Source organism: Mus musculus, chromosome 18 (genome assembly GCF_000001635.26).
Source record: "Mus musculus strain C57BL/6J chromosome 18, GRCm38.p6 C57BL/6J".
NCBI lineage: Eukaryota > Metazoa > Chordata > Mammalia > Rodentia > Muridae > Mus > Mus musculus.
The window spans coordinates 9,391,217-9,415,550 of record NC_000084.6 but is presented as its reverse complement, the minus strand read 5'-3'; the positions used below and the strand labels follow the sequence as shown (position 1 = coordinate 9,415,550).

Sequence of the window (24,334 nt, the reverse complement as noted above, 5' to 3'; positions counted from 1 at the left end):
TAGTTGATGGAACCAAGGAGAGAGGATTTTCTGAAGCGTCATTCTTTGAGGGAGAAAGCCATTATTTGTTTAATTTATTTTATTAACTTACTTTTCCCCTTTCAGAGCTAAGTTATAGGCGAGAACTTTGCCATTCAAGAGAAAGTGTTTTGGAGATACAGGTTTAGGTTTGGGGTAGATAAGTGCTTCGTATACTGGAGGCTGGATTCCTGCACTCCAGCATCCAAAGCAAAGCACAGAAAGTCTTTTAGATGTATCTGCTTAAGTGATGGCATCTCTTTCAACTGTACAATTTTTCCTGCTTATTTTTCCTTCTAAAATATTGGTATTGCTTGCCTTTAATCCCAGTACTTAGGAGGCAGAGGCTGGAGCATCTCTGTGAGTTCAGGGTCAGCTTGATATACATTAGAAATTCCAAGTCATCCAGACAGAGCTACACAGTAAAATGCTGTCTTAGCAAACAAACAAACACTGTGTAGAGGAAGGGCCCTTCTAAGACACATTAAAATAGAGTTGCTTTCATTTAGTATTTGAAGCTACTGAATCAATTGAAATTATGTATCAGCCTTAAGAGTGTTTTATATGCTTTCCTCTACTTATAGAATAACCAGCTCTCCTTGAATGGTTCTGCTTTCTGTTGGTATTCATTTTCATAGTGGTTTTATTCAGGAAGAAGCTTTGTGTGAGGGTAATGTAAACTGGAATACTGTTACAAGCGGCAGGTAAATATAATGCACTGTAGTTAATACTTTACTAGAAAACACACACACAACCTTTTTTTTTTTTTTTTTTTTTTTTTTTTGGAATGATACCACATGCCAGTTTTGTTTCTATGACTGAGTCTTTTGACATACTTGAGAGGAAACTTTTTATTCCAACAAGAACTTTGCTCTGCTTTATGACTGCTTAGGTAAATGATGAAAGACAGCAGATTTCTTCCATAGACATAGTTTGAAACTTGTGTTTTCTGAACTCCAGTAAGAATGCAGTGAGCCAAAGTTCAGATATTCTTCACTTAGAAACCATACAGCAGAACATGAAGTGGGAGTCTTTCAGATAGCATCCGGCTTGCATCCTTTCCTTTTGGATGCATTTGGATGGCATCCCCTCTTCTTGGAAGTGAAACAGGCTAAGTATCTTCAACTAAATCCCATGCCTGTAATAAGGTAGTGTGGCAGAAGGTCAGAGACTGCCTCTGCTGTCACAAGTTGCTTTTCTTGTCTGCCAGAAAGGTTCTTTCCAGCTTCATGAGAGCAGGTTTAGGAAGGGTTGAATTTAGAGAGCATGGAAGCTGTTCCCAGATCACCATATGTACGCTGATGTTCTGGAGCTTTTGCACAGTAACTTGTGGCTCACAGAGTGCTTTCTCTCTTTCCTCATTTGCTGCCTACAGAGTCATCTGGATGTGTGTGTGTGTGTGTGTGTGTGAGAGAGAGAGAGAGAGAGAGAGGGAGAGAGAGAGAGGGAGAGAGAGAGAGAGAGAGAGAGAGGGAGAGAGAGAGAGAGAGAGATTACTGAATATTTGCTCAGGGTCACCTAGCTGACATATGTCATAGGTAGTCCTCAGTCATGTTACTTTTACAGGAGGCTAGGTGAGAACTTTATGTATAAAATGCGTGGTGGGCAGGCCCTAGAAAGTATAAAGCATTCAGGCTCTCAGATTCATCTGTGCTTTTAGCCTTTGCTGAGAGTCCATTTGCTTTTAGGTATGAGTTTAGGTGACTTCTAATTCACATTACTTTGTATCTGTACCAGTTAGGAAAACATGACTTACAGGAACAAAACAGAAATGGAACAGTGTCTGGGTTCTCACTCAGCCTTTGATGTATTCTTTAACAGTGAAGAGAATCTGCTGTGGCTGTGGAACTATTGTCTTAAGCAGTGGAACTATTGTCCTTAGCAGTGATACAAGAGGTCATCTCAGTGTCACTGCAGAGCTGCACTTCTGACAAGATTTCTCACTTGAATAACCCCAGACCTTGCATAAGCCTGATTGTATAGGAACTGTGGATAACAAAAGTGACCCACAAAACATTGGTCCGATTTGACTGGAAGATGATGTTTAAATTCTTCATATTTGACCAAGGGATTCCATTCCAAGCAAGTAGTACTGGGAATACATCTACATGTTTAAGATTAGGAATTTCATCATGCCATTTGTAGCAATTCCCCACTGGAGACTGGTGAATTTATACTATTACTATTGCTGGTAAAATAGATATTGAATCTGGTTTTATGATGAATTATAAGTACAACTCTATGCAAGGTACTTGTCTAAGTCAATGTTCTATTGCTGTGAAGAGACAGTATGACCAGTGCAACTCTTATAAAAGAAAGCATTTAGTTAGGACATGCTTATGGGGGCAAGCAGGAAGACATAGAGCTGGAGAAGTAGCTGAGAATTCTACCTCTGGATCTCCAGGCAGCAGGAAAGAGAGCCCCTAGGCCTGGTTAGGACTTTTGAAAATCTTAAATCCAATGGCATACTTGTTCCAACAAGGTCCTAATCCTTTAAAATAGTGCCACTCCCTAGTGACCAAGCTTTCAGATCAGTGAGCCTATGTGGTCCTTTCTCACTCAAACCACCATAGCACCTGAAGTGAAAATGTACTAATAAAGAGAATGGTAAGTTTTGAATGACCAATGCTTATTTATATCAACGTTAAGAGGATGAGAGCTCAAAAGAGTAACAAGAGGTGAATCTCTGCTGTAAACTACAGAGCAGAGTGTTCCTGGGTAGATGCATATAACATTAGTACGGAGGAATTTTATACTTCAGTATACCTTCTTTTCTTAGGGATGATGCACAGTTCCTGCTATGTAGCCTTCTTAACCTTGAACTCTTGGTCTTCCTCCCTAAACCTCCAGGATGCTGGGATTAGAGGTATGCATCACTATACTGATTACTTTGTAACTTATTTTTTATGTGTAGATGCATAATGTGCATGCATGGATGTATGCATGTGTATAAGTGCATGGGAGGGGGTGAGAGTGCATTTTGGGTGTGTATGGACACTCAAAGTTGATGTCAGGAGTCATCTTCAATCACTTTCCACCTTCATCACTGAAGCTAGGTTTCAGTTGATCCCAGAGAGTTACAGATGTAGAGGTACCTAGCTTGCTGTAGGGCTCTCATGTCTCCCACACCTATGTAGTATTAATGTGAATTCTGGTGATCTAAACCTCTGTGCTCATGTTTGCACAAATGCTTTACCTATTGACTGTCTCCCTAGACTGACTTTGCAACTTTTATAACAGTTACTTTTATAGTCAGCAAAACTATAAACTAAAAGTTATCCATGGCAGTGGCTCAGCCATTGCCCTCAGTGACCATGCTTGAGCCTGGCTTTCTCTTGGGACTCTCTATCTTTGTGCTGCAGAAATGTTTCAGAATAGGCCTGGAATTTCCTCTTGGCCTTGGGGACACCTGGCAGACTCCAAGGAACCCCTTAGTCTTAGAGCTGTCTGTCTTTGTTCACACAAGGCCCTTGCTCCTCTTTGCTAGCACCTTTAACACATAACATGTCTACTTTCATGTACTTAGGCCATACAGCCTTTTCTTCTGTACACAAATCAGGTGGGTGCAGGCAGCTAGGACTTTGCTCAGAGACCCTCTGCAGACTTGTTTTTCCCAACTGGCAGCAGATTATTAAGAGCTCCCACACTTTGGGAGGGGGGTCATCAAGAACCAGAAGAACCCTGTTTAAAATGCTCAGTTGAGGAAATGCTTTAAAATGCAGAGCTAATTTGAGGCCCAGATTCTTTTGTGTGAACCCTGCCTTTCTGGTACAGTTCTGAGTTCACCTGTGATCAAGCAAACACTGTTGTGGAGAGGGGACTCACCTTATTACACATGAGTTTGTTCAGTATTATATCGCACTGTAATGAGAAGCCTGATGCCTCTGGGGTTTCCTGTCTTGGTCTCTACAGGTGGGACTATTTGTAACCATTTGTAACACACATTAGTATGCACTTCAAAACTATATTTGTGTCTTGGCCAAATAGAAGTAAGATTATTTTACTATTTGGCTACTTTCAGTTGGTAATTAAATTCATTAAATCCATTCAGCTGTAGCACTGATTGTCCCAGGACTCTGATTGAAATGCCTGTGACATGTAGAGCACAACTAGACGGAGGCAGCAAAGTGTTGCAATGAAGAACTGGGTAGGTATGACTATGGAATGTTGGTTTTCCACAGGAGTATGACAAGCAAGGTATTTATTGTGTTCCCCCAGCACCTGACTGCTCTGTGTGACCTCTGGATGCTGTCATAAGTGGGTTCTGTGCTTAAAAGGTTCTTAAGCTTTTAGGGTACCCAGTGGCAATATTTTTTAAGACCCATGTGACTTAGAAAGTTTGAGTACTAATTCTGCCTCTTTGGATACAGATTTGTGGTAGCCCTCAATAGCTCAGAGATGGCTCTGAGTGGAGAGAGCTTGTACAAGACTTTCAGTCAGATCCTCAGCACTCATGTCAAAAAGCACTGAAGAGTTAGGCAGGAGACTTCTCAGGAGAACAGTCAGCTTCTGAGTCAGTGAGGATTCAAGTCAGTATGGTGTGGGAAGTAATAAAAATACCAAGCATCCTGCTCTACCTCCATACCATGCACAGGTGATCACGTCTGCACACAGAGCTGCTTGTGCCACACACAAAAAGAGGTGCATGATAGCATTTCCCTAAAACCCTACAGAAGGCATGAAGCAAAATAATATAAAATAAATAAGACCATTAATTTGACACCAGGCATAAAGTATGCCCACAAATGTTAATGGACATATTATGTGTGTAGGTGGGTGGGGTGGGTGAGTGGATGGATGGACGAGTGGATAGATAGAGAGATAGATGTGATAGTGCATGTTAGAATCATTAGGATGCATATTTAAAAATGCAGGTTTGTGATGTATAAACATAAAAAGGAAATTTGTTACAGTCTGGAGATACAGGTGTAATATTAAGATTTACCAAAAAGTAAAGCAGATGTGAGCAGATACCTCTCAGAGATCTTCTTAGAACAGACCAAATCAAGCCTCAGAATATCCCACTCCTGAGATTTAACTGCTGAGAACTGTGGGCATGAACACAGCACTGTAAACTCTGTCTTGCATTGCAATTCCTAGAAAGGATTGATGATGACAGCAGCTCCTGATGAGAGCCTTGTAGCCAGCCTATGGTAATGGGAATAAAGAGAAGAGACTGTGGTTGAGAGAGATTCAGGTGGCGGTGCTGCCTTAGAGCTGTGTTGTAAGCAGTGAGAGTGTCAGAGGGGGGAGTTTTATGTATTCCATAAATAGTTGCGGCTGTCAGCTGTGCAGCCTGACAGGTTTTTCTAGAGACCTCAGGTGAAGCCTGATGTAGGCTGCAGAAGACAATTGAGGGATGAGTATGAAGTGAAGTTGGAGTTTTAATATTTAATGTTTTATTATTTAAAATCTAGATAGATTGAAGTGTGGGCATTAAGAGGAGATGTATGTACATATAAGTGTGGGTCTCCCAATTGCATTAAGTGTCTTAACAATACTTATGTATAATTTTGTTGACTTTCAAAGTTACTTTGAATGGATCAGAAGATTATTAAAAAATGATTTGGCCTATTATAGTTGTAAAAAGTATTTATGAGGGCTGTGCACATTTTTACAGCATGCACATGGAAGTCAGAAGACAGCTGATGTCTTGTGGTTCTCTCATTCCTCCATTTGAGTTACAACCATCTAACTTAAATGCCTTTCCTTATGTTTTAGTTAGAGTTTTACTACTGTGAATAGACACCATGACCAAGGCAACTCTTAAAAGGACAACATTTAATTGAGGCTGGCTTACAGGTTCAGAAGTTCGGTCCATAATCATCAAGGCAGGAGCATGGCATCATCCAGGCAGTCATGGTGCAGGAGAGCTGAAACTTCTCAGGCTACTATGAGGAGACTGACTTCCAGGCAGCTAGGATGAGGGTCTCATGGCCACAATGACACACCTACTCCAACAAGACCACACCTGCTCCAACAGGGCCACACCTACTCCAACAGGATCACACCTCTTAATAGTGCCACTTGCTGGGCCGAGCAAATACAAACCATCACACACTGTGTTGTGGTAACGGTAAAGCTTGGCTTGTTTGTTTTGCAAGACTCATACTGTAACCTGCACTGGCCTTCAACTCATGGTGATCCTCAGATTTTAGAGTTTGAGTTTGCAAGTATTATCCATGTGCCTGACTTGGAATACATACTTATATTTTAAGAACTTTCCTTTAATAAATGAGTTTGTAAGGTGGTTTGTGGGGCACTTTATAGTTTCACAGCCTGGTAAAATAAAAACGTGGATTAAAAGTGGTTAGTGTTCTCTATACATATACCAAGTCAGTTCTAAAGTGCTGCTTTGACAATGGAAAACTCGAAGGTGACACAGTTTGGCCTTTCAGGTGTGACTCATTAGCAGTTTCAGCATTATGGTTTGAAATATTTCTCTCTCAGAAAGAAAAGAGAACAAAATACTCAAAATGGAAGTGGTCAGTTGTTTGGAAACAGATCCTGAGCTTGATGGGCCTCTCCTTCTTTATGCCCTCTTATTAATGCTCCCTGCCTTTCCATTTTGTCTTGAAGGGAGAAGGATAAGAACAGCCAGGAAATAGCCCAAGGGATAAACTATGGGTATGTCTTCCAGTTACTTACTAGCAAAGTTTAAAGAAAATTTAAGAGAAATGAAGGCACAAAAACACCTGGCCAGTAAGGTGTCCGCTGGTTGTAGAAAAAGTACAAATGAGATACAGGCTGCCAGCAAGTCAAGAGACTTCAGGAGTCACAAGTATGGATTTTGCTCCCTCATGACTTGGTGGCTAATGGGTCTGCAGCAAGAAGGCTGTCACCAGGGTGCAGATCCTTGACTTTGTACCTCCAGAACCATGAGCTAAAAAAAAATAGACTGTCTTTATAACAGAAAAATTCACTAAAGCTCTCTCTGGCTGTAGAAGACACAGGGTACCTGCCAAAAAGTATATAGAAAAAGACAGTGAAATGTACTACAAGTGAATAGAAGGAGGCAGGAAAATGGAGAGAACTGTGTGCAGAATTGTGCAGAGCTTTGGGACAGAGTGTAGTTGGGAGCTGTAGTTAGGGTTTGGGTGGGTGCTACATAAAAGAAAAGCTTCTCCTCTTCCCTTCAGAAAGAAAAAAATTGAGCATATTTGCATATTGAAGAGGGTTAGCTCGTTTAGGTTTCCAAAGCTGCAAGAGGAATATGCATGTGGGAATGAGTAGAGCTCCAGTTGGCAGGATTGTGTGCTTGGGACTTCATACAGCTAAATCTGTAGCCATTCCCATAGAGAGAACAGTTTTGCAAGGGTCCTGTTGTTCTCTTCCTCTTGTAGCCCTTGGAGATATCTCTGTTCTTCAAAATTCACACCAATTGGGAACTAGTCATATGATTGGAACATGGTGCCAAGAAAATTGCACAGTATTTTGTCCTCCTTTAAGTAAGATAGAATTTAGTGACAATTGAGGTGATCTCATTACCGAACAAATTAATGGTTTTATGTTCTTCAAATTTATATAGAAAGTCTTTGTTGTTTCTAAGTGGCCTATATATTTCCAAGCAATCCTTCATCCTGTCTTCTAGTCATACTTAGTGGGAGAAGTTCAGCATTAAGTATATTTAAAACTCTTAAACAAAACAAAATGGTTTGTGACCTTCAGTTCTCCTCTGTTTAGCTGATAACAAATACTGTACCATTCAGATGGTTATCTCTGGATTGACCTGAGGGATTGAGTTGCATGGTGAGCCTGTGGCCTACACTTGTGTTGCATTTCTTGCTGTGACAAATACATGAGAAGAAGCAACTTACAGAGGAAAGCTTTGTTGTGCCTCACAGTTTCAGGATATAGTCCATCCTGGCAGGAAAGCATAGTGGGAGGAGCCTGAGGAGCTAGTCATATGGCAGTCTAGTGAGAAAGCAGGGTCAGTGCTGCTGGTCAGCTTACTCTCTTCTTTATTTAGTCCAAGACTCCAGCCTGTGGCCTAGTTCACCCTTATTTTGGGTGGATCCTCTCACTTCAGTTAATTCAGTCTAAAAACTCGCTCAAAGAAATGGCATTCTCAGAGGTGTGTCTGCTGTGTGATTCTAGGTCATATCAAGTTAACAATATTAACTGTGATAACTACACCTTGTCAATATGACACTCAAGTGTACTGCTTTTAAGCCATAACCTTCCACCCTTTGACACCGAAGTCTCATGTCCCTTTAATGTGATAATTAAATTCAGATTCAGTACAATTTCAAAAGTCCCTGTAGTTTTTAATGGTCCTAGCAGCATTTAGAAATCCAAAATTTCTTCTGAGAGGCCAAAATTTTAATTGCCAGCCTCTATTCTTTTTAAGCATACTTCTAACTTCTAATTAGGAAATTATGGAGTAAACATTGCTGTTGCAAAGGAGACTAAGGGAACATAACAGAGAATGAGAACCAAAGCAAGGCAAACACCAATTATTGTTGGCTCTGTTTCCAGGATATAGAGCTCAGAACTTGGACAGTCCCACCTTTCTAGCCTTTTGGAGTCTGGCAGAAATTTTTGAACTCAGCTACATTCAAGTTCTCAGGTTAAGGTCAAAATGCAGCCAGCTCTTTTGCCAGCATGTCAATGAATGGTCTCTACCTCTGTTCCTGATAGCATCCTTTTTCTCTTTTGGATCCTCCTGACCTTGGCCTCCACTATCTTCATACTCCCAGCTTTCTGGTCCTTTCACATTCCCATTCAAACCCTGAACATAACCAAATTCAGATTAGAGGCTAGGAGAGGTCACCTTGAGTCTCTATGTCTGAGTTGAAGGCTGGATTCTAGTATTTGTTATTTTACTTCAGAATAGTGTCTTGTGCCTTGTCAGCTTCAGTTTCCTAACTCATAAAATGAGAAAAGTATTAGCTTCCTCAGAAGACTGTTGGAATAATGAACAGAGATTTTCTAGAACAATCCAATAGTGGCTGATAACACAGTAAGCCTTAATGTGTGGAAATTCCCTAAAGCTATTTACCTTCAGACTTCAGTTTTACCTTGACCTTTTCCATAATTTTCATATTACTAAGTTAAGATAATTGAACAGACATATGTGCACAAGGTTGTGGTATTTTTACTTCAGTACTTGTAGTATTTCTGCATGTCTTCCTTATTTGCTTCTAATATCTAGTAGAGAATATGTATTGATATGATCTCACTGAGAGAAATGATTGGCCCCCACCCAGAACTGTCACCCAAAGGAGCCAGGAGAATTCTTTATCAGACACCTCCATTTACCATTTAGAAGAAAACAGTTGCTTGGCCACACACTAAAGACTGAAGTTAAGACAAGCCAGCATGAAGCAGTCTTGGCATTTATTTAAAAAGAGAAGGAAAGGGCTGAAAAGATGCACAGCAGTCAAAAGTCAGCACTTTTTGCTCTTCTAGAGGACCCAGGCTTGACTCCTACCACTGACATGGTGGCTCACAACCATCTGGAACTCATTCCAGGGGGATTAAGCACACATGTGAGACACATGCATACACAGAGGAAAAGCATCCACAGTGAGTGAGTGACTTAGTGACTGAGTGAATAGAAGGAAGGGCTCTCAGGAAATGATAAGGTACATCCCAGAGCCTCAGTGTGGCTTCCCAAAGGAGAGTCATTCTTAAGAGATCTAGTGATGACCATAGGTAGCATTTGAAAACTCTAAAATTTTGTTGTTCAGAAGATTTCTGAAAGACTCCATCTGTCTGTTTCCCTTTTTGATTGTGGAGACTATAGGGATTGTGGAGGTACCCTCAGTACAGGTGTGCTCTGATGAAATCGGGAACCACTATGTTTTCAGGAGGCATTTAGGGCATGTCCTTAACGTTTTCTGGTCAGATTATAGGAAACTGCAGATTTGTAACTGGTGAATACAATTTGGGTTGTGTCTTAGTCAGGGTTTCTATTCCTGGACCAAACATCATGACCAAGAAGCAGTTGGGGAGGAAAGGGTTTATTCAGCTTACACTTCCATATTGCAATTCATCACTAAAGGAAATCAGGACTGGAACTCAAGCAGGTCAGGAAGCAGGAGCTAATGCAGAGACCATGGAGGGATGTTCTTTACTGGCTTGCTTCCCCTGGCTTGCTCAGTCTGCTCTCTTATAGAACCAAGACTACCAGCCCAGAGATGGTCCGACCCACAAGGGGCCTTTCCCCCTTGATCACTAATTGAGAAAATGCCTTAGAGTTGGATCTCATGGAGGCATTTCCTCAACTGAAGCTCCTTTCTCTGTGATAACTCCAGCTGTGTCAAGTTGACACAAAACTAGCCAGTACAGTTTGGAATTCTTTTTATTCTATTCTATTTTATTTTTAATTAATTCATCTTATGTGTATGAATGCTTTGCTTGCATGCATACATGTGTGCCACACGAGTGCCTGGTTCCCATAGAAGTAAAAAGAGGTTTCCAGTTCCTGGGGAACTGGAGTTGAGATGGTTATGAGGTAGCATTTGGGTGCTGGGTGTCAAACTCTGGTCCTCTACAAAAGCAGTAAATGATCTTGACCAGACCACTGAGCCATATCTCCGCCCCGTGTTAGAATTTTTAACTTTCATCTGGCAAGAGGCTTCAACATGAGGAAGGAAAAGAACTCTTTTCTCTTTCCCATGTCTTTCCCTTCCTATCCTGCCTTTCTCCAGTGATACCTAAGTATCACCAGTTGAAATTGCCCTCAATGTGAAACAGAAACAAATTCACATTTGGTTTTCATAAATGTAACTGTTGAAATTTAAAAATTGAAATGTTTTCTGACAAGGAAGAAAATTCAATATGAAAATGTGAAAAGACCAGTATTTTAACTATAAAGGTAAGAAAGGGCATAAGCTGCAATACATTTTTTCTTATCTCAATATCTGCCTTAGCAGCTCTACCAGGTGTAATTTTAAAATAGGAATAAATATTATCTTAGAAGAACTTACATTTTTATTTAATTTCACAGCCCAGAGAGTCAGTGTTTCAGGAGGATGACAGTTGAAATGTGACCTGGCCTCTGCAGATTCCTGAGTGCTAATAGGTGTTGGAGGCTGATGTATTCATTTGCTTTCCTTTGAAATGACAGTTTGCAGTGTGTGGTCTTGAATTACAGGACTCACACAATTTTTCATCCTTGGCCGAGTAACATTTCAAGTGTGTGTGTACTAGTCACTTGCTGTTTTTGTCTCTGTTTTCATCTGATCTTTAATTTATCTGAAATACAGTAAACTATTGTTAAAAGTTTGAAAGGGACTGCTGAGTGCATCCCATGCATACATTACCACTCAGTATTTACAGTCCTGTGAGTCTTAATTGTGGCAGGTGTATTAACTCCTGTTCAGTTTCTGTTGTTGTAAAACCTCATCACTAAAACAAACTTGAGGAGGAGGAGGAAAAGGTTCCAGGCTCCCTCAATCTAAGGTCAAAGGCAGGAACTAAAATAAAGCAGGAGCCATGAAGCAATGCTGCTTATTGGCTTGCTTCTCATGGCTTGTTCAGTTTGCGTTCTTATAGTCCTCTGGACTATCTTGCCCTGGGATGATGCCACCACTGCATTGAGCTTGGCTGCCCACATCATTCATTAATTGAGAAAATGCCCTAGAGACTTGCTTACAGTCAGGCAGCTGGATGAAGGCATTTTCTCAGTTGAGTCTTCTTCCCAGATAACTCTAGCTTGTGTCCAGTTCTTAAAATCCAAGCAAGGACAGTATGGAACTTGGGATTCTCCTGTCTTAGCTGTCTTAGTGCTGGAATTATAGGCGTGCATGGTAAATGCCTTGTTTTTCTATGCAGTCGTTCCTAGAAAACCAGTTTCTTGATATCTCAGCACTTTCTACTCAATGACTTGGTATCTTTGAGCCATTTGTTCTGACTTTCATTTGCTCATAAAAATTGTATTTGCTTCTCTTTATAGCATTGATAGGTTCTCACCAAGCAAATTTAGAAAATGGCATATAATCAAAAAGAAGCAGCCAGGTATCTACTTTGAACCTTATTCCTAAGATAATTTTATCCCTTTTTGTCATCTCCTTTTAGCATATTTCTTGTTCATATATAGATGTTGATATTTTTCTATATGGGCTTTCTTATTTTTTCACTTGATGCCTTCTTGTAGCTATCATACAATCATGCTAAAATGTTTTCTTTAGACCCCAACAGATGTGTGTTCACATTTCACTTCATACTATCCTGGCTGGTGACCTTGTATGCCTTTTCTTGTCTCCACTTTCATTTGCAATAGTTACAAAAATACTTTGGGTTTTCTTGTTTGTTTGTTTGTTTGTTTGTTTTGTTTTGTTTTTTTCTTCATTAGGTTTTTATTAACTTCTAAGAAGCTCCAAATAGCCGGATGGTGGTAGCACACGCCTTTAATCCCAGCACTTGGGAGGCAGAGGCAGGCGGATTTCTGAGTTTGAGACCAGCCTGGTCTACAGAGTGAGTTCCTGGACAGCCAAGGCTATACAGAGAAACCCTGTCTCGAAAAACCAAATAAGCAAAGGAAAAAAAAAAGAAACTCCAAATAGATCCACACATATCTAGCTGTTTAAATTTCTGCAATGGGGAACAGAGCTAAAAAGAGATTTCTCAACTGAGGAAACTCGAATGGCTGAGAAACACCTAAAGAAATGTTCAACATCCTTAGTCATCAGGGAAGTGCAAATCAAAACAACCCTGAGATTCCACCTCACACCAGTCAGAATGGCTAAGATCAAAAATTCAGGTGGCAGCAGAGGCTGGTGAGGATGTGGAGAAAGAGGAACACTCCTTCATTTTTGGTGGGATTGCAAGCTGGTACAACCACTCTGGAAATCAGTCTGGCAATTCTTCAGAAAATTTGACATAGTACTACTTGAGAACCCAGCTATACCACTCCTGGGCATAGACCCAGAAGATGCTCTAACATATAATAATGATATATGCTCCACCATGTTCATAGCAGCCATATTTATAATAGCCAGAAGCTGGACAAAACTCAGATGTCCCTCAACAGAGGAATGGGTACAGAAAATGTAATACCTTCTTTACACAATGGACTACTAAAAACAGCTATTAAAAACAATGACTTCCTGAAATTCTTAGGCAAATGGATGGATCTAGAAAATATCCTGAGTGAGGTAACTTAGTCACAAAAGAACACACATGGTATGTACTCACTGATAAGTGGATATTAAACTAGAGTGTGGAATACCCATGACACAACTCATGGACCACATGAAGTTCAAGAGGAAGGAAGACCAAAGAATGGGTGCTTCAGTCCTACTTAGAAGTGGGAACAAAATAATTAAGGGAAGTGGAGGGTGGGAAGGACTTGGGAGGAAGAGAAGAGGGGGAAGGGATGAAGGGCAGAATCAGGTATGGGAGGAGACGGAGGAGATGTACAATCAGGAAATTGAACGGAGATGTGTAGCAATGGGGGATGGGGAACTGGGAGCAGCAACCAGAAAGTCCCAGACGCTAGAAAAGCAAGAACCTCCCAGGACCTCACAGGAATGACATTAGCTGAAATACCCCACAAAGGGGAGGGAGAACTTGTCGAGACCATATCAGAGGTTAGGATGGGGCCACCCACCTATTTCCAAAATTTTAACCCAGAATTGCTCCTGTCTAAAGGAAATACATGGACAAATAATGGAGCAGAGACTGAAGGAAAGGCCATCAGAGACTGCCCCAAGTGGGGAGCCATCCCACATGCAGACACCAAACCCAGACTCTATTGCTGATACTGACAAGGGCTTGCTGACAGGAGGCTGATACAGCTGTCTGCTGAGAGGCTTTGCCAGATCCTGACCAATACAGATGTGGATGCTAACAGGCAACCATCAGACTGAGCACAGGGACCCCAGTGGAGGAGTTAGGAAGACTGAAGGAGCTGAAGAGGCCTTATATGGCATCAGTGGGAGGGGAGGCCCTTGGTCCTGTGAAGGCTTGATGCCCCAGTGTAGAGGAATGCTAGGGTGGTGAGGCGGGGAGTGGGTAGATGGGTAGAGCAGCACCTTCATAGAAGCAAGGTAAGGGGGGATGGGATAGGGGGTTTGCAGAGGGGAAAGTGGGAAAGGGGATAACATTTGAAATGTAAATAAATAAAATATCCAATTATAAATATGCAAAAGAAAGTTTAAATGTTAGTAAGAGAGAGTTCTCAGAAGAACAAAGTGCCTACTTGCCTTCTGTCCGTCCTCCCTTCCTCCCTCCCTCCCTTCCTTCCTTCAGACTATTCAGTATTTGCCAGTCAGAGGCTCTTGAATGAATAGCATGCTTTTCATTGAATAAAAAGAATGGAAATCCATTACATTCTCTTAAACCAGGTTTGAAAACCCGAATAGAGTTTATTACTGTCTCGCATGGTATTTCTTAACAACCTTCCAGAATGAGCTGGAAGGGAGAATGGGCGCATTCTGAGATCAGCTTGGGCTGGTCTCAGTAACCCTTTCCTGTACACTACTTACATATGAATTTACTATAGACATTGTTTTTTCCCTTAGGAATGGCATCTGTCATTGACTTTGTCCTTATCTCCAGACCCAGCCTCAGGCTTTCTGCAAAGGTTTACCTGGTCTGTTTCAGCTCTATGATTGTTAGAAGTAATAATGGGGACAGGAAGGGGTGGGCCTGCCTGCTTCTTTTTTTGTTAAATGTCATCACAAAACTAATGGGGTCTGGGTTTATCTCCTGCTCCATATTTCTCCTTACTTTACATATCAATGACTTCCTAGGATTTTTAGAACAAGCTTTCAGATTTCTACACTGGTCACACTAGCTATACAGAACCTTTAAAATATAGAGATGTTAGAACAGTTGAGGAACAGCTATTGTCAGTGGGGGAGAAACGAGACTTCACACACCACAGCAAAAATAATGGAGAATGGAGTAGAGATGCAGAAGTGTAATAGAGGCTGTAGTCCCTACATGTCTCACTCCTGGTTGCTATCCTTTATGACTAATGTTTTTTAATTATGCCATGTGTTCCTTGTCATCTCACAGATCATGTCAGCTGAGACACACGTAGAGTCTGTGTGGTGGTGTTATTTTAAGATATCTCTTTTCCACCTCTCTGTCTTAACAGTGTTCCTATGTAGTGACATATTCCCACACGATAGTTTCTTTTATTTCCTGTTGTGTTTCAAAGGTACTGAGGCTTTTACAGCACATCTTGGTTTTTTTTTTTTCTTCTTCAGCAGAGAGTACTGTATTTGCAAATGGAGAGATCATTCTGTACATGAGCATTTCTGATCACATAGAGTCCTTTAAGGAGCTAGAATGATTCTATGGAGTCTCTGAGGTGTTGACAGGTGACTGGGTTCCTTGCTGTGAATGTAGTCTTTGTTTTTACCATGTTGTAGAATGAAGCCATTGTTAGCCAGGAACAAGTTGGCTTTTACACTGTTGTTAGCCAAGCAGAAGCAGCCTACTTTGAAAATACTTTCAATTTGGAGGGAACAGTGAGTGACAAGTCTGACAGAGCTTTCCCAGATGTTGGATGTTTGTGGCCTCACAGAGCAACACAGTGTTTCTTCTGTGTCTGTCTGCACTGAGTGCACTTCTTGTTTTCTTAATTTCAATGCAGCTTGAATTTGGCCTTAGTGTAGTGAAAAGGCCAGAGTGTATTAGTTTGGTAAACTGTTCCCCCCCCCCCCCACACACACACCCAAAAGAATAAAATGGTGTTTCTCTGGAAAGAACACCTTTTGATTTAAGATGATTTTCCTTAAGAAGACAATGGTGCAATAAAATAGCATTTCCATTTGTCAGTTAAGTAAGGTGAAGAAGTGCTAAAGAGTTGGACCTACTGTTAAGTGACAGTTTAGAAGTTTGGAGAAAGCATGTGAAGGACTAGGGCATAACTCAAGGAGTATGAGTGTCAGAGGGACAGCACTACCTGGGCCTTTGTGGATTGCTTGGCTTGGCGTGACTTTAGTAAGGCAAACTCTTCCTGTGGAAGGTGGCAACAAGCTCAGATGTAGACGTTGCATGTAAGCTGAGCTGACGAGGCTAGAAATACTGAGAGACCAGAGGCTTCAGACTCTGAAGTTTAAAGGCAGCTGGAGCAGCAGAAAGGAAATGAGTGAGCACAGTGGGGAAAGTGGAAGCCCTTTCTCCATAGACCTAGCTAATGTGGGCAAACCCCACATTAGTGCAGAGCTTAGTGGAGAGCATGGAAAATAGTATAGTTGCTGTCTGCTTTTAAAAATACAGTTTTATTACAACAAATCCAAACTTGTGTATCCATTTATTACAAAAAATCCATACTTTTGTTCTGAATCACAGATTGAATAGTTGGAATGAGGGTTATGTCCCTGGCCCTCCATGAAGAACAGTTGCTGGCCATCATGGTGTAAGTTTTGGTACATCTATGTGTTTGTGCATGTCTGTCTGTCTGTCTGTCTGTCTGTGTGTTTGTGAGAGAAACAGAGACAGAGAGAAAGGGGTTGGGGGAGAAAGCTTATGTTATAACAAAAAGTAGTATGGGTCATAACTATAAACCTTGTTCACCACTGTGTGTGCATCTGATGGGTACTGACGTCGTAGCATTGATTCATCGAGCTCATAGAACAGTGGAAGGGAAGCTTTCTGATGGAATAATGAGGGCAGTGATGTTCATCTCGTGGACATATTTTGCTTATGTACGATAGCACCAGAGTGTTTAGCAGTTCTAAAAAGGCAGGTATTGAGGAAAGGAGAAAAGAGGAAACTTAAAAACAAAGTATAGTACCCAAGGGGAGGTGGGAATCTTGGAAAAAAATTATGGGGACAATTTAAGGAGCAATCAGGATTTTTCTAGAATGATTTGTTTTTAAGTTTGAATTTTCTTTTTTTTTTTTTAACTGAAAATTCATATAGTATATTCTGAGTTTTGTGCTGGACACCTACAGCTGGGCACGGGGCCTACCCTTAACTGTGCTTATATACTCACCATTGGAGAGAATTCATTTTTCCTTTGGAAGCAGTTGTCAATTGGAGATAGCTTCTTGGTTGGTTAGGGTAGGAGATTGTGTTTAGTTCTCAGTCTCAGCATTGGCACCTCATCTGACTTAGACCTGAGAATGCTGTCACAGTCTCTAAGTTCATATGTCTGTCTGTCCTGTTGTGTCTGGAAGGCAAGGTCACTTGGTGTCATCTTTTCCTTTCTGCCTCTGCTTCTGCATGATTTCCTGAGCCCTGAGGGGAGGGGATTGATAAAGACATTCCATTTAGGACTGAGTGTTCCAAGTTCTCTCAGGCTCTGCACAATGCCCAGTTGTGGCTCTCTGTGTTAGTTCCGGTCTACAGCAACAGGGAGCTTCTCTGATAATGACTGAGCAGACACTGATCTGTGGAGTCTAGCAGAATGCCATTAGGTGTCATTTTATTCCTGTGTTCCTTTAGCAGAGTAGTCAGTGTAGGACTTGTGGGTGACCTCAGTTGTGGTGCTGGAGGGAGAAGTCATGCTCAGTCTCACTATTTATATGACTTTGAATCTTTGCCTAATTGACAAAATGAAGCCCTACCTACCTATTTATCATTTATTAATTTATCTGCATAATAAATGTGTGTTTTGAAAGTCTAGGTATCCAACCTGGCCCTTAAACATGCTAACCAAACACAGCCTGCATTCTGGTCTTCATTCTCAACCCAAATGGAGACTATGTGTGTAAATGTATTTCTTTGGGGGGATTTCTACACCCATTTTAGTTCCCAAATAATAGACACAGAGACCTGGTTATTTTTATTAACAAATTACAAACCTAAGCTGGGCAGGTTCTGAGCTATTCTTTTTTTTTTTAATTAGATATTTTTTAAATATACATTTCAAATGCTATCCCGAAAGTTCCCTATACCCTCCCTCTGCCCTGCTCCCCTACCTACCCACTCCTCCTTCTTGGCCCTGGCATTCCCCTGTACTGGGGCATATAAAGTTTGCAATACCAAGGGGCAGCTAGAGATATGAGCTCTGGGGGATTCTGAGCTATTCTAACCCTCTAATTTATTTACCTCCCAGCCACAGGCTCTGTGTTACTTGCAGTTTGAGTGTCACCCTGGATCACTGTCTACATGTGCTCCTCATAGCATCTCTCTCATCTGGACCTCATGCCAGATCCCTTGGCAACCTTCTTCTCCTGGACCCTCTGCCTTCCTCATGGTCTTCCTCTTTACTTTTCCTCTCCCTCTTGCTCTCCCTCTCTCCCATCTTCTTCTCCCATCTCTGGTCTCTGTGGGACTCCTACCACCACAACCACTCAAATTGGAAGTCTCACCCTATTTTCTTCTGCCCAACTAATTGGTTGATCAGCTCTTTACTGATCAATCAGAAGGTGGTAGAGAAGAATATTTACAAAAATCTGAGACAGGTGATGCTTCATAAAACTACCAATACCAGAGTCTGGCCTGCACTCATCTCTCTGCTCGTATAGAGATCATCACCTAAATAATACAAAGACAACCTTTACATAGTGCACAAAGAGATTATCTCTGCAAATGTTTGTATGTGAAGTTCTTAGAACGTGCCTGGCACATTAATGCATTGGGAATTATTATTGAATAGTGTTGATGCAACAAGCATAGTCTTACCTTAAAGGGAATAGCTTATCCTGACCAAATAAGAATTATCATGACCTGGGTACACAGAGTAGACCTCCAGTTATGTATCCCAACATAGTAATTTTCTGATGAAATTTTTGTAGTAACAGAAAAAATAGTCATATATTGACACATTTCAAATACATTTGCGGAATCATTAGGCTGACTAAAGTGCGGAACTATAGGGCTTATGCTATCTGTTGAAGTTCTTAGTTTTTCCTTGGTGGAAGCTAGGAGGGTTTTGTTTTGTTTTGTTTTGTTTTGTTTTCACTTGTTGTTGTTGTTGTTGTAAGGTTTCCCTGTGTAACCCTGGCTTTCCTGGAAGTGCTCTGTAGACCAGTCTGGCCTCTTATCTTACAAAGATCTGCCTCCCTCTGCCTCCCCAGTGCTTGGGTTAAAGGAGTGTACCATTACTGCTTGGCTGAAACTAGGAGTTTTTCATTTAATACTTTGAAAAGGTTTTATCTGTTAATTCACAGGGTATTTGGCTAGAGGTAGGCAAGAAATGACTATTTGGGGGGCTAAAATAGCCCAAGATAAAATGTGTTTGGGCTCTGGACCTGTAGCATTTTGATTTCTCCACACTTATTCAAATGTAATCAGTTGGTCAATCTTGAAGAAAATTCAGGAGAAGGTGCAGCTGCTTTCCTGGAACTTTGTTTATAGTTCCCTCTGCTGCCTAAGTGTAATATTTTGTACTTGATGAAGCCACATATTATTTACCAAATAGTACTTATTATTGTTTCCTAGGTGCTTACTGCCTGTGACCTTAGAGACTGGCTTCCTCCAAAAACTTTTTTCAGAAAGATGGTGCTGGGGAGTTTTAACTCTACAACCTTTTGCTGTTAAAAACAAAATGTTTAGTAGTTTATAAAAAATGTGTTATCTGGCTGCTGTAGAGGTGGTTCAGCTGCTCTTTGCAGGAGACCCAAATTCAGTTCTCATCACCTACTTCAGGTAGCTTACAACACACCTGCAACTCCAGCTCTGAGGGAATGCCTGTGGTTTCTGACCTGCACTTATCTGCGCATAGCCACACACAAACATCCTTCATACGTGCAATCCATTTTGAAATCATAATCCCTAAATTTCTTTGCTTTTTAAAAGTTTACTAATATACTGTATATCTTCACACAATGCAAATAAGTGTGTTCTAAAGAGTATTATATAGGATAAACATGTATTTTTTAGTATAAAATAGGTCATTGATAAAGACTTGGCCAGTGTGAATTGAATTGGTGTATATAAACATGTTTATGTAAGTTGCAAAATGATCTTCTCCTGCCCTATCCCTTTTTATACAAAAGTGAAGTCTAAGTGGGGCAGGAGAGAAACAGAATTTGATTAGATGTGTTCTGTGCAGGTGTTCTGTTTGGTAGGAGCTTAGAGCTCCATGGTTTATTCTTAGAATGGTGTGTGTGTGTGTGTGTGTGTGTGTGTGTGTGTGTGCGCGTGCGCATTTACACTTAGCAAAACGTTGCAAAATGAATGATTGATTTTTCATTTTCTTAAAATGGCCACTGATTAATATGGTCTCTTTGAAACCATAGTATAGATAGACTACAACCTAAACTGAAAACATGAGCTAGGAGATTTTCCAGGGCTCCCTCGGTTTGGTTCCTTTAATGTTCACTCTTTTGTGTGTGGTGCTCAGCACGTATTGGATAAATAAGATCTCCCCATGTGGTTGAAGGTAGGTACCATCTCGCCTGGAGCTTCTTCTAAGGCCAGCACAAGCAAAGCTTGTTACTGGAGCAGGCAAAGGGGGCGGGGTAGGGGACCCTTGGTTTTCACCCCTCAGTCAGTACAGCTCTAAGCAGGGACTCCATGTCATGGGGAGTTAACTTTAAGCAAAAGTGGGCCAGAAGCTTCTTCTCAGTAGCTAGTCTTGCCTGCCGTAGTACTTGGCATATATGTGTAAGACCAGAATGGCAGTGATATAGGGGCTACAAGTACCTTCTACTCATCTCCTTTGTAGCTTATTTCAGCTTTACAGGCTAAGGAGGTATTTGAAGCAGTCTATTTTTATTCTTTAATGGTTTGAATAATAATACATGATAACCTAGGCTTATTTCTAGTGCACTACTTTTCTCTTGTTTCTACATGAATAAAGGGTAGTAGTGTGGCTCTATGTTGCAGGTACAGCTGTTGGCTGCAAGGTTGGAAATGTCCTTGACACTGGCTGCCTTCCTGCTCAGGCCCAGAACACTGGTGCAGTTGTACAGGGAGTTTTCTCTACAACTGAGATCTTGTTGGTCTGTTTTTTAAAGTTTTAGATCATTTAATATGATGCAGAAATGAGAAATGGAGAGTTTTTCCTCCTACTTACAGTCAGTTCACTTTTTCTATTTATGCTAGAGCAGTGATAATACGTGCTTGGTGTTTAAAAACCAAGCATAATCCCACTTATAGGATGGAAGTACACTTGCTTAGAGGTAAATGTAAGCTGTGGTATAGTTTTAATGTTCTGACTAGTGCCCGTTTCCTTCATCTTCTAAATCAGTGGTTCTCAACCTTCCAAACACTGCAACCTTTTAATACAGTTTCTCATGTTGAGGTGAGCGCCCCAACCTCAAACACTAAGATTTTGTTGTTTATTTATGACTAATCTTGCTACTGCTATGAGTCGTAATATAAATACCTGAGATTTCTGATGGCCGTAGGTAAGGCAACCAGATCTCTGAATTTTAGGCCAGCCTGGTCTACATAGTGAGTTCTAGGACAGCCAGGGCTATGCAGAGAAACCCTGTCTCAGCCCCACTTCCCCCACCCCAAGAAAAGGAAAGAACCTGGTAGTATGCTGCCTGCTTAAGGCTGTGCCGCAGGCAGCCTCTCCACTGACCGTGGGTATTTCCCTCCTCTGCTTATGGCTTTCCACAATGCTAAGAGTGCTTAGAGGATGAGTGAAGCCTGTAACAAGAAAGTGTATTCACACATGATTCCAGCCTGCCTTTCATAATGATAATCACATATGAGTAATATTTTTGCACTCCATATTGCCTATTAGGTTTTCTCATGAGTCAGAATCATGTAAATCGATTCCATAGTCTGAAAAACACTGCACCATACAGTGTTTCGTGGAACACAGGAGTTTTCTCTTTCTCCTGCCCTGTTAGAGTTTGCTTTTTCTGTGGGTGGTAAGACTCTCCTGAGCGCTGAGGAAGTGGAGTCCTTTGCCCTTTGATTTCTAACAATCAAATCTAGCCATGTAAGCAAATGAGGTAGTCACCTATCAGATTTTCATATACTTTCAGACCTGATAAACACTTTAATTCTCTTTCTAAAATTTTAACTTCTATTTCACTCTGTAACTGCAAACCCTGCCTCACACACATTTCTATCTCAGCAACCAAAGTGCTGTTTGTTTTACTCTTAGTGCCCAAGCTCCTCCTAGTCTAGGGTCTTTCAGCATCCAGAGTCAGCACCCTTGGCAGCAGAGAGAAAAACCATTTCCCTAGAGAGCAGAGACATCCAGGGCAGAGCCATTGTTTTCAAGCACTGAACCTTTCCAAGGGTCGATTTGCCAGAAGTTGGATGGACTTCACCTTGACTGTAAACAGCCCTGAGGCATTGTGACACAAGCAGCATAGATCACATTAAACTGACCTTTGCGCCACAGTGTGACACTTGATCTTGATAAGAGAATTAGAAAAGGAAATCAAGTTATTATTAAAGGGACCAGACTAGGTATGCTATATAAAGAGATACGACATCTCTTCTTGTCTCATCTCTCTGTGCAGCCTTGACCAGATCCCAATGTGGGCACACTTGTATGCTCGGATGGAATAAAATTATTTATAGTGGGGCTTCTGTGGTGCCAGATTAATTGCCTTATCATTGGTTCAGCTCTGCAGATGAGATGGACTGTTTAAAGACTGTGATGGTTTTAGATCACACTTTAAATCTTTTAATAGTAGAATGCTGATGCACATTTCTTTGGTCTTCAGCAAAGCAGTTCTGAATGCAAACCTTGCCCATCTGGCGGCCTAGTGCCTTTCCCTAGAGCATAATAGTCTTGATGGAATTCTGAACAGCTAGTTCTGCCTTTGTAGTCACATCTTATTTCATCAATTGTTGTGCTTCTCATTTCCTTCTGTTTGAGGCGGCCCTCCGTGCTTGCATTTCCTCCTTACTGGTTCGCTGTCCTGAACTGGAATGTGTGAGGGTTCGGATTTGCAGTTACAGAATGAAATAGGAAGTTAAATTTTTAAAAAGAGAATTAAATATATTTATCTGGTCTGAAAGTGAAATTCTGGTAGAAAGTTACCTCACTTGCTCACATGACTAGATTTGATTGTCAGAAATTCTAGAAGGAATATAAGTCACATGGACTGGTTAAAAATAATCTTCAGGTTCTTGGGTTTAAAATAGCTGTAGGAACAGTCTATGTTCTGTCTGCCTTGTCACCTATTAATATTATGTCTGTGATTCAGAGAGAAAGTGTATGTTTTTTTTTCCCCCAAAAAATCCTTGAGGAAGTGCATCAGTATCATGCTTAGAGTACCTTCTTGTTAGCTATCCTGCCAAAGTTGCTTGCACTTGAGTCCACTGTTTGTCGTGAATTGTATGTGTTTTTCCTGGTGTTTGATGTGATAGTCGTTGATAATCTTTCCTCTTACATTCTCAGAGATAATTTCCTATTCTATAGCTGTGACTTCATTTCTCAGCCCCCATCCATTTCCATGTGCTTTGATTCTAGACACCTTAGCATCTCTGGTGATGATGTCTCCTTTCTGTCCAGTGTAACTCTGTCCCTTGACTTTTATGCTCTTAGTCATCTGTCTACATTCCTTGGCTAGACACCTTCCCTGTGTCCTGTAGAATTGGATGCTGAAACACAATCTAGGGAGGTCTTGTTTTCAGTTCTTTCTAATGTGCCTAAAAATTGCTTATGGCTGAGTTGCAAGGTATCTTTTTTTTTTTCTCCACAAGGCAAAGGTTTATTGGGAGAGGGAAGGAGACAAAGGGGGCTGGGGGAAGAGAGAAAGACAAGAGAAAAAAGGCTGCAAGACATCATATTTCTTCATTATTGATTTCTGCACATTTATTACACTTTCATACAAACTCAGGCTTTCAAATTTCATAGTTACACTTATTGTCTATCTCCATCTCTGTCTCGCTCTCTCTTTCTGTCTCTCTGTCTCTCTCTCTCTATGTGTCTCTGTGTGTGTGTGTGTGTGTGTGTGTGTGTGTCTACACATACATGATTATGCCACAGTGCCCATGTAAAGAACTGGAAAACTTTAGGAATTAGTTTTCTCCTTCTACCATGTAGATTCCAGGGATCAAACTCAGGTTGGTAGGTTTCAGGCACTTCATACGTCACTGACCCCAGTTTTAAACTCCCTTATAAGAGGCTCAGTTATATGAACCCCATGCTATTCTGGTTAGGGTTTCTTTAACTGTGATGAACAAAAGCAACTTGGGGAGGAAAGGGTTTATTTGGCTTACATTCCCCACATCACTATTCACATCAAAGGAAATTGGGACAGAAAGTCAAAACAGGGTGGGAATCTGAAGGCAAGAGCATGGAGGGTGCTTTTTACTGGTTTCCTTCCTATGGCATGCTAAGCCTGCTTTTTTTATAGAACCTAGAGCTACCAGCCCAGAGATGGCACCATCCGTATAGGGCTGTGTCCTTCCCCATCATTAATTAAGTAAATGGCCTACAGGCTTCATACAGCAGATCTTATGAAGGCATTTTTAAATTGTGGTTCTCTCTCACGACTTTAGCCTTTGTCAAGTTAATATAAAACTATCCAAACACATAGTA

General features: G+C 41.1%; 1 protein-coding gene across 4 annotated transcripts in view; it reads left to right on the top strand.

Annotated features, from left to right (window-relative positions):
* Positions 1–24,334, top strand: part of Ccny (cyclin Y) — a 137,851-nt gene that overhangs the window by 34,604 nt on the left and 78,913 nt on the right. The window contains exon 2 of one of the 4 annotated variants that reach the window (XM_030250583.1): positions 16,273–16,339. The exons of 2 other annotated variants lie outside the window; for them this stretch is intronic. In XM_030250583.1, coding sequence (XP_030106443.1) covers positions 16,312–16,339 — 28 coding nt within the window. In that variant the 5' untranslated portion in view covers positions 16,273–16,311. Of the gene's footprint in view, positions 1–2,868; positions 2,885–16,272; positions 16,340–24,334 lie in introns of those variants that run through there. One more of the 4 variants, XM_030250582.1, reaches the window with a different exon arrangement.